The following is a 10,668-nucleotide window of genomic DNA, read 5'->3' on the forward strand; positions in this document are numbered from 1 at the left end:
TCTACTTTCCATTTCTATTAGAAGCGCATCATTTGGATCTCTAAATCTCGAGTTACACTTCTTGGAAGGTGAAGAGGTCAGCTGGCCTTACTACAAGTTGATACCATGTTCATCTTTGCACTTTCGGGGCAGTTTTTCTCCCTGAAATTTAGTGTCCACCATGTAGTTCCATATATTCTTAGAAAGCTCTGAATTCCTACTTTCCAATGCCACTGGAATCATATCATTTGGATCTTTGTGGCTCAAGTTATTCTTGTTTGAAGAAGACATGGTCAGGCTGCCAGGTGAGATGTTGCCCCAGTTAGTGCCTACGTTAGTGGCACTAACGTGGCCACTAATGTAGGCCTTCCTTTCTTTGCTCAAGTTAGTGGTGTTAACATCACCACTAAATTCCCATGCTGCTTCATTCTCTATGTTAAGGGCTCACGTTAGTGGCATTAACGTGGCCATTAACGTGGGTCTTCCTTTGCCTTGCTCACGTTAATGGTGTTAACTTCACCATTAACGTCCCATCTTGCTCCCTTCTCCCATGTTAGTGGCATTAACTTTGCCACTAACTTGGCTTTTTCTCCTTTGGTCTATGTTAGTGCCCACGTGGGTCTTCCCTCTGCTTCTTCTTTTCTCTGCTTCACCTTTTAAGCTCCTTCCTTCTTTTATGCTTGTTTTGTGCTTTTTCCTTCCTTTTCCACCAATTTCTACAAATTCAAACCAAATCAAAGAATTAAAAGTAATATATGATTTAAGCACAAAAATACTCAATAATTAAGCATGATAAGTTAAAATTAAAGGTGACAAATCTTAGAAAAACAAGCCATGATGCCCTGGCATCACAACACCAAACTTAAATATTGCTTGTCCCCAAGCAAGAAGAGAATCATGCAATAAGGTTTAACAATCCGAGGTAAGAAGAATAGCAGTGTAATGTTCATGGTTAGCTAGTTTTCTATGCATGCAACAATCACAAAAGAAATTCAAATAATTGATGCTTCTATCTAGCTCACTTTATGAAATCTTTTCTTTCTATTTCTTCCTTGAAACACGCTTTTCATTTCTTTCTTGGCTTAGCTTTTTGGGTGCTTTGCACCATGAGTTAAAAGCAAAGCTACGACTCTAAATTCTTTGTTTTCAAGTATTACCACTTGATACATAAGCACCACAAGCATTTAATTAGAGGACTCTTTTAACTCATTTTATTTCTTTTCTTTTCTCTTTAATCATTGATGCTCAGAGCCTTGAGCTTTGAGGGAGTGCTTTGCACTTGAGCCTAGCCTTGACTCTAAGTGTTTTGTTTTCAAGCTTTTTGCTTGATACGTAAACACCACAAGTACTTAACCAATGAATTGTCATTGGTACTCAGAACCTTCAGCTTTCTCATTCTTTCCCTTTTTCTTTTCTTGCCTTAATTGCATTTGCTTCTTCAAGGTTTTTATGATTTCAAAAATTTCAGAAAAATGTCCTAGATAAAAACTTCAATTAAACAAATTCAAATGGAATTAAGCAACAATAGTCATGCTAGCTTCCCAATACTTCACTACAAGAAACATCGTTAAAATCGATGGCCAAATCGACAGCTAAACCGTCAATAATATTAAAATTTGACGGCAAAATGGACGGCGGAGGTGGTCGCTATTAAGCTTGTCAATTTTTCAAAATTCTAATAAAATTGACGGCTTGCCAAGCCGTCGATAATAATTTAATAAAATCGACAGCGTTTCTATCTATAATATGAGTTTGGAAATTTTAACTTATTAAAATCAACAACGTTGCTGTCGATATTATTATATAAAATCGATGCCATTTTCGTCGATATTTGAGTCAATAAAATTGACAACATTTTCATCTATAATATGCTTAATAAAATCGACGACGTTGCCGTCGATATTTGATTTAATAAAATCGACACAATTGCCGTCGATTTAATTATTTAGATACCGACAAATTCTGTGTCTATATTTTGTTTTTTTTGTCTATTTTAAACTTAAAAAGTGACAACTCTACCGTCGATTTTAATAGTTATATGTTTTAATTATTTTTTTCTATTTAAAAAATAGTAAACAATTAATGTAAATAAACTTTTAAATATAAAACTTTTAAATATTAGATAATAAATTTACAAACTTATCAAAATAATAAATAATCCTCTAATATAAAGAATCAAGAACAAATAAATAACTAAACTAAGACTTATATTCATTTAAATTGCAATCCACTAAGTACCACTAACTACATCAGTCAGTATCTGCTATTGCATCCAATGATGAACCATTACTATTGCAAAAGAATGATCAATGTAAAGACCCAAAACACTAAGTAGATATATTATCATGTATCGAACCAAATTTCAATCGGATGATGATAATGGATATCTAAAATTGAAGACAATGTTTTTGATGAATCGTGTAAGAATATATTGCAAACAACTTAAGCACCAATATTGTAGTCAATATTGCCCTTCATTGCCTTCTTTCTCATAACAATATTCTAGTGCTAATCAACAACTAAGCATGAAAGCACCCTAAACACTGCCAAATAACATTCAACTCCAAAAATATATTGATGGAGAAGTACAAAGAATCATGATGCAATAGCAACCAAGAAAGAGTGAGTACCATTCACGGTAACATTTCAGGCACATAGCATGGATGCAGTTAGGCAACACAATCTTACTATTCACTTCTATGCATATTCCACATTCTTCTTCTCTTTCAGTGTCTATATCAGAATGTTGTTGATGATCCTCATTGTCTCTTTTTCGATACCTCTCCATACAAATAACCTTCTGTTTCTTATCCTCTGAATCTGTAACCCCTTTTTGAAGTTGTAACAAAGACGGATAAATTACCACTGATCAATATAAAAACTCAACAAATTAGCTAAATTAACTGACACAAAGATGCAAAACAACTTATCATAGAACAAAATAGAGGAACAAATACCATAGAATTCTCTAATGCTAGCTTTCCTTTCATGAGTAGACATGGTAGTTGTTCCATCCACATATACCTGCACCATGAGAAATAATTTTTTAGCCTATCCCAATTTCTCAGCTCAATATGAAAAATCCCAATAACTAATCAATGTCTCTACCTTGTAAATTAGGATTCTTAACAAGCCAAATGCTCCAGAGAATCCGATGACGAAGGAACTGCTATCTCATCCATGCTTCCTTCTCTCCTCAACTGCTCCCCTGAGCACAGGCACAACATCATGTTCTTCAAACTCCTCTTCTTCCTCCTCCCTTGCCTATTTCCATTTCCCATGCTTTCTCAATTCACCCAATAACTTCCCATAAGCCACAACTGTTGAACCACTGTCACATATCAAATTCAAATGAAATTACAAAATCATCATCGAAAATAACAAAAAACTGTTTCCATTTCCTACTCAATTAAACATTTAAACTAAATTAGTTTTCCAAAAAAAAAAAAAAACAAAACCAGAAATCTGGAAATCATATCAAAATCACACCATCCGAAATTGAAAAGTGATAAGAATCAAACGAATATAGAAAGATAGTTATACTCACAACTGAAGTAAGTTCTTCAATAGAGATATACTCAATGGAATCGGTCCTTCTAGTCCACTTCCATGCATTTCTCTTAATTAATTTACATTGATAAGAATATAGAATTAGAACAATACAAATATTTAATATTGTGAATATATTAGCAAGGAAAGGAATTAGAATCTCATAGTCTTTGGAGAAATTTCCAGTTCTTTATGAAATCAGGTATGGTTCCTGTAAAGTTGTTACTACTTATCCTACTGCATTGTTACAAAACAATGGCAAACATCAGTATGACAGTATCATTAGAATTTGAGTTCTGATGAGAAGAAACAACAGAAAAGCTCACAAGTCGGTTAAATTTTGCAGCCCAGCAAGTGCCGATGGTAAGTTCCCGGTCAACTGATTTGATGACAGTACCCTTCAATGGTAATATTTCAGAAACATATTTTAAGAAATAATTAAAATCAAGACAAATCATATCATTAAAAAGTACAAATGGAACAAAGGTCTTACAAGGTCTGCAAGTTGATCAGCTTCCCAAGTTCAGGTGGAACAACTGCAGAAAAATTGTTTGCTTCCAGCATCCTAATTAATGTTTCAAAACTACCATTTCAGTGTATATTGAAAAAGGCACACTATATGAATGAATAGACTTAAAAGCTCAAAACATACAGGTATGTGAGAGTAGTAATATTTCCTAGATGTTTTGGAATTTCCCCTGACAAGTGATTCACAAGAAGAGAGCTGCATCATGTTATATGAAATATGTAATCAAATATAAGAATAATATAATGACAAATTTTGTTCAGAGATTCAGTAGTTCAAAGTGACTCACATGGAAGTTAAATTCATTGAAGCCAATTCCTTTGGAATTGTGCCATTTAAACAATTGTATCTAAAATCTCTGTTGATAGAAGGAAAACTATCAGTAAAAAAATGAAAATAAAGAAGCATAGAACATTTAGAAAGAATATAAAAGGAACAAAGCAAAGAAGTTAAGATGCTCATACATCACTTGAAGAAAAGGTAGCTTGACCAGTTGAGGTGGGAGTGCTCCAGGTAGACTAAGGCGCTTAAGGGTTCTAAAGCATAGAGACAATGCTCAGTGTTCAGACTGAGGATGCATAAAATGCTGATAAGATTTTTGTAGAAAATGTAGCCAAGCACACATAAAAACTTAAGCCACATTTGATAACAGTCTCAGGATAGAAATACAAAGAAACCAGAAACACAAACTTGTTCAGAGAAGAAACACATAAAATGTCTCTGTCTTGGATAAAATCTACCAATTTTCTATCCACCAAAAAACCAGGCACAATAGAAGCACAACTCTACATTTCCATCCTGAGACACCAAATACAGCTTCGTCATGAAACTGAAGCAAAACCGATGCAAAAATAATAAATTCGCTAAACAATCAAATAGGAACCTCGTACATGACTTCGGAGGTGAATTGAATTGAATTGAGCTCTCAACTCAGGAACCGATGGAGAAGTCGGAAACACAAAAGAAGAAAAAGAAAATTTGAAACTGAAATAAAGAAAGAATAAAAGAGAGCTATGATTAGAGCAAAGTAAGAAGTAACCTTTTGGTATTTGAGAAAAAGAAAAGTAGAGGGAAAGATCAGAAGGGAGATGAACGGTAATGGCGATTGCTGAAATTCCAACAATGCATCCATCAATTGAGAGAGAGCGGAGAAGGACCAAAGTAGGAGGAGCGAGGGCGGCAATAGAGAGAAGGAGCGACGGCGGCACAGTAGCAGCAGAGTGATAGGCGGCACGAGCAAGAGGAGCGATAGCGGCACGGCAACAATAGAGCGCGATGGCGGCGCGAGCAAACAGAGTGACGGTGGCGCAATCGTGACGCCAGCAGCAGAGATGTGGGTTGGTAAATTTGGGGTAAAATGAGGGTTGGTGAGTGATAAACTCCAATTTTGTGGTTTATCTTGCGCTTAATTTGGGGGATTTTATCACCTTTTTCCACATTTATTCAATGAAATAGTATGGTTTTGCAATTCCCCCTTGATTTGTGCTGAAATGTGAAAACATGTTTTTTAGGCCTTAAAATAGCTAAATTCAATTCACTTTAATTCCATTCGATGCCTTGATGTGTTTGTTGAGTGATTTCAGGTTCATAAGGCAAGTATTGGATGGAAGAAGTGAGGAGAGAAGCATGCAAAGTGGGAGAACTCATGAAGAAATGAAGGAACCGCAAAGCTGTCAAGTCTGACCTCTTCGCACTCAATCGACCATAACTTGAGCTACAGAGGTTCAAATGAGGCGGTTCTAGTTGCGTTGGAAAGCTAACATCTGGGGCTTCGAAATGATATCAAATTTCTCATAGTTGCTTCGCGTTTATGGGCGCGTACACGCACTGTACACGTGATGCGGGAAAAACTTGTCTCTCAACAAATCTCCCTTCGGCAAGTGTACCGAATTTGTCGTCATAATGAAAATTAGTATTGATCCAACAAATTACAACAGAGCTCCCTAACCCAATGAAAGGGGTTTAGTTGTTCATAGCTCTAGAAAATGAAAATAAAGATGGAGAATACATCATAGAACTAGAAATTACAGAGAAAGTAAAATACAGAGAGTAGTTCTCTTTTCCAGCCTCCAGAACTCCTTAACAATTCAAAGCTACTCCTATATATACTACTCTTCTCAGCTTCTAGTTTGCTCTTCAAGTCTTGGGCCTTTGGATCTTGAGTTTGAAGTAGTTCTTTTCTTCATTTGGGCTTCGCTTTACTTGCAGAGAGAAAGTGCTAAGTGGGCAGAGACTTTAGCTCAGGGCGTTCGGGGTGTTAACATTTAGTGAAAGTATAAGTTCGAGAACGTTAGTGACACTTAACATTTTCACTAACGTTCCAATGTACCCCTTTGCCTCACGTTAGAGCCCACGTTAACTAGGTTAACGTGGCTTCTAACGTGGCCTTGCCAACCTTTGAGAACGTTAGTGACACTCAACATTGTCACTAACGTTCCAATGTGCCCCTAGATCTCACGTTAGAGTCCACGTTTACTAGGTTAACGTGGCTTCTAACGTGGCCATTCTTAGCCATCCCAACGTTAGTGACAATGTTGACTGTAACTAACGTTGGCTCATCATTCATTCCTCATCGTTAGCTTCCACGTTAACTAAGTTAACGTAGAAGTTAACGTGGCTCCTTGGGGTTGTGTGGTTGCTTCCAACGTTAGTGACGATGTTGAATGTCACTAACGTTGTCGACAACTCTCACTTCTTATGTTAGCTCCCACGTTAACCAAGTTAACGTGGAAGTTAACTGATGAGCGGATAATTTATACGCTTTTTGGCATTGTTTTTAAAATGTTTTTAGTAGAATCTAGTTACTTTTAGGGATGTTTTCATTAGTTTTTATGTTAAATTCACATTTCTGGACTTTACTATGAGTTTGTGTGTTTTTCTATGATTTCAGGTATTTTCTGGCTGAAATTGAGGGACTTGAGCAGAAATCAGATTCAGAAGTTGAAGAAGGACTGCTGATGCTGTTGGATTCTGACCTCCCTGCACTCAAAATGGATTTTCTGGAGCTACAGAACTTGAAATGGCGCGCTTCCAATTGCGTTGGAAAGTAGACATCCAGGGCTTTCCAGCAATATATAATAGTCCATACTTTGGCCAAGAATAGACGACGTAAACTGGCGTTCAACGCCAGCTTTCTACCCAAATCTGGCGTCCAGCGCCAGAAAAGGAGCCAAAACCAGAGTTGAACGCCCAAACTGGCACAAAAGCTGGCGTTCAACTCCACAAATGGCCTCTGCACATGCAACACTCAAGCTCAGCCCAGACACACACCAAGTGGGCCCAGGAAGTGGATTTATGCATCAATTACTTACTCATGTAATCCCTAATGACTAGTTTATTATAAATAGGACCTTTTACTAGTCTTTTTGACGACCCAGTGCACTTGCTGGTTAGTTATGCGAAGTTGTGAAGATATGTTTAGACCATGGTCCTGTGTATCCGTTTTTGGTGCCATTGCCAGGGAATCAATTTCGAACAACAATTCACAACCTGAGTAGCAATTTCGTATACCAAGTTTTTGGCGCCGTTGCCGGGGATTGTTTGAGTTTGGACAACTGACGGTTCATCTTGTTGCTCAGATTAGGTAATTTTCTTTTTATTTTATTTTCAAAAATTTTTCAAAAATATTTCTAAAAATTTCTCATCTGTTTTCGAAAAAATATAAAAAATGTTTTCAAAAATTTATTCAAAATTTTTAAGAATTAATTCTAGTGTTTCATGAAGCATGTGAAGCCTGGCTGGCTATAAAGCCATGTCTAATTCTTTTGGACTGAGGCTTCCAAACCATCAACATAGAGGCAAGTTACTTCGATAAGTAATGAGCAGTATATTCTCTTATGTTGCATGCTGAAGCTTGGCTGGCCATTGGCCATGTCTAGTGTTTTGGACCGAAGCTTTCATTGAAAGCTTGGCTGGCTAGTAAGCCACGTCTAATTCCTGGACTGAAGCTTTAGACTAAGAATGCAAGATTCCTGGAATTCATATTAAAAATTTTAGAATCCTTATTTTTCTTTTTCAAAATAATTTTTCGAAAAATATAAAATAAAAATCCAAAAAAATTTAGAAAATCACAAAAATAAAAAATATTTCATGTTTCTTGTTTGAGTCTTGAGTCATGTTATAAGTTTGGTGTCAATTGCATATGCATCTTGCATTTATTCGAAAATATCATGCATTCATAGTGTTCTTCATGATCTTCAAGTTGTTCTTGGTAAGTCTTCTTGTTTGATCTTGATGATTTTTTGTTTTGTGTCTTTTCATGTTTATCATATGCATTCTTGAATTCTTAGAGTCTAAACATGAAAGATTTCTAAGTTTGGTGTCTTACATGTTTTCTTTGCATAAAAAATTTTTCAAAAATGTGTTCTTGATGTTCATCATAATCTTCATAGTGTTCTTGGTGTTCATCTTGACATTCATAGCATTCTTGCACGCATTCATTGTTTTGATCTAAAAATTTCATGCATTGCATTTTTTTAGTGTTTTTCTCTTGCATCATAAAAATTCAAAAATCAAAAAAATATCTTTCCCTTTTTCTCTCATCAAATTCGAAAATTTGAATTGACTTTTTCAAAAATTTTTAAAATCAAGTTGTTTCGCATGAGTCAAATCAAATTTTCAATTTGAAAATCTTATCTTTTTCAAAATCTTTTTCAAAAATCAAATCTTTTTCAAAATTCTTAGTTATTTTCAAAAATTTCAAAAAAAATATTTTTCAAAAAAATCTTTTTCTTATTTTTATACCAAATTTTCGAAAATAACATAAACAATTAATGTTTTGATTCAAAAATTTCAAGTTTGTTACTTACTTGTTAAGAAAGATTCAAACTTTAAGTTCTAGAATCATATTTTGTGATTTCTTGTGAATCAAGTCATTAATTGTGATTTTAAAAATCAAATCTTTTTCAAAAATCAAATCTTTTTCAAAATTTGATTTCAAAATATCTTCTCTAACTTCCCAACTTCTTATCTTTTCAAAAATTGGTTTTCAAAATTTGTTTCAACTAACTAACTAACTTTTTGTTTGTTTCTTAACTTTTTCAAAACAACCTAACTAACTCTCTCTCTCTAATTTTCGAAAATATCTTCTCCCTTTTTCAAAATTTCTTTTAATTTATTAATTATTTTAATTTTTAATTTTTAAATCTTAATTTTCGAAAATTACTAACATTTTTCAAAAACTATTTTCAAAAATCACTAAATTATCCCTCCCCCATCTTATTCTATTTATTCATTCATATCCTAACATCTCATCTCACATCTCTGCCATCCTCACAGTTGTGTTTCTTCCATTATATTACATTCTTTATCTCCCCCTCTTCTTCTACTCACACAGGGATCCCTATACTGTGGTATAAAGGATCTCTATTATTATTATTATTTTTCTGTGCCTTCTTCTTTGTCATATGAGCAGGAGTAAGGATAAGAACATTCTTGTGGAAGCAGATCCAGAACCTGAAAGGACTCTAAAAAGGAAATTAAGAGAAGCTAAAATATAACAATCCAGAGATAACCTTTCAGAAATTTTCGAACAGGAAGAGGAGATGGCAGCCGAAAATAATAATAATGAAAGGAGGATTGGATTCTCAACCCAAAGACAGCCTGAACTCTTGGGATAAGCTGGTCACGGCTTTCTTAGCCAAGTACTTTCCTCCTCAAATGTGATCCTGAGAACCCTGCAATAGCAGAGGTGAATCATTTAGGTGAACCTTATGGAAACACCTATAACTCATCATGGAGAAATCATCCAAATTTCTCATGGAAGGATCAAAAGCCTCAACAAGGCTTTAATAATGGTGGAAGAAACAGGTTTAGCAATAGCAAGCTTTTTCCATCATCCACTCAGCAACAGACAGAGAATTCTGAACAAAATACCTCTAATTTGGTAAACTTAGTCTCTGATCTATCTAAGGCCACTGTGAGTTTCATGAATGAAACAAGGTCTTCCATTAGAAATTTGGAGTCACAAGTGGGCCAGCTGAGTAAAAGTAAAAGGATCACTTGGAGGAGCATCTGTCTGGCGTTCAGCGCCAGAACAGAGCATGGTTCTGGCGCTGAACACCCAAAATGGGCAGTTTCTGGGCGCTGAACGCCAGAACAGGCATGGTTTTGGCGTTCAACGCCAGAAATGGCACACAAATGGGCGCTGAACGCCCAAAATGGCCACCAACCTGGCGTTGAACGCCCAGAGTTGGGTACAAAGGCATTTTTACATGCCTAATGGGTGCAGGGATGTAATTCCTTGAACACCTCAGGATCTGTGGACCCCACAGGATCCACTCAGGATCTGTGGACCCCACAGGATCCCCACCTACTTCTAATCACTTCTTCTCACCACTCTCTTTTACACAACCCCATAAACACTCTTCCCCAAAGACCCTTCACCAATCACCTCAAACTCTCTTCCTCATCACCTCTTTACCACTCACATCCATCCACTCTTCCCCATAAACCTACCTCACAAACTCCACCTACCTTCAAAATTCAAAACCAATTTCCCACCCAAACCCACCCATATGGCCGAACCTTAACCCCCCTCCCTTCCCTATATAAAACCCTCCATTCTTCATCAAATTCACACAACACACCCCTCTATACTCCTCTTGGCCGAAACC

General features: G+C 35.9%; 2 protein-coding genes across 2 annotated transcripts; both read right to left on the reverse strand.

The window, feature by feature from the left end:
- LOC110269240 lies at positions 2,436 to 3,594 on the reverse strand. The gene is made up of 4 exons (XM_021116940.1): positions 3,527 to 3,594; positions 3,088 to 3,145; positions 2,937 to 3,003; positions 2,436 to 2,844 (listed from the first exon to the last, which is right to left on the reverse strand). The coding sequence occupies exons 1-4, from the start codon at positions 3,592 to 3,594 to the stop codon at positions 2,537 to 2,539; spliced, it is 501 nt and encodes a 166-aa protein (XP_020972599.1). The 3' UTR covers positions 2,436 to 2,536.
- LOC107628372 (probable LRR receptor-like serine/threonine-protein kinase RFK1) lies at positions 3,690 to 4,879 on the reverse strand. Its single transcript, XM_021116941.1, has 6 exons — positions 4,818 to 4,879; positions 4,344 to 4,430; positions 4,181 to 4,252; positions 4,022 to 4,093; positions 3,855 to 3,926; positions 3,690 to 3,765 (listed from the first exon to the last, which is right to left on the reverse strand). The coding sequence occupies exons 1-6, from the start codon at positions 4,877 to 4,879 to the stop codon at positions 3,690 to 3,692; spliced, it is 441 nt and encodes a 146-aa protein (XP_020972600.1).

This window comes from Arachis ipaensis, chromosome B02, assembly GCF_000816755.2.
Source record: "Arachis ipaensis cultivar K30076 chromosome B02, Araip1.1, whole genome shotgun sequence".
NCBI classification, from domain to species: Eukaryota; Viridiplantae; Streptophyta; class Magnoliopsida; order Fabales; family Fabaceae; genus Arachis; species Arachis ipaensis.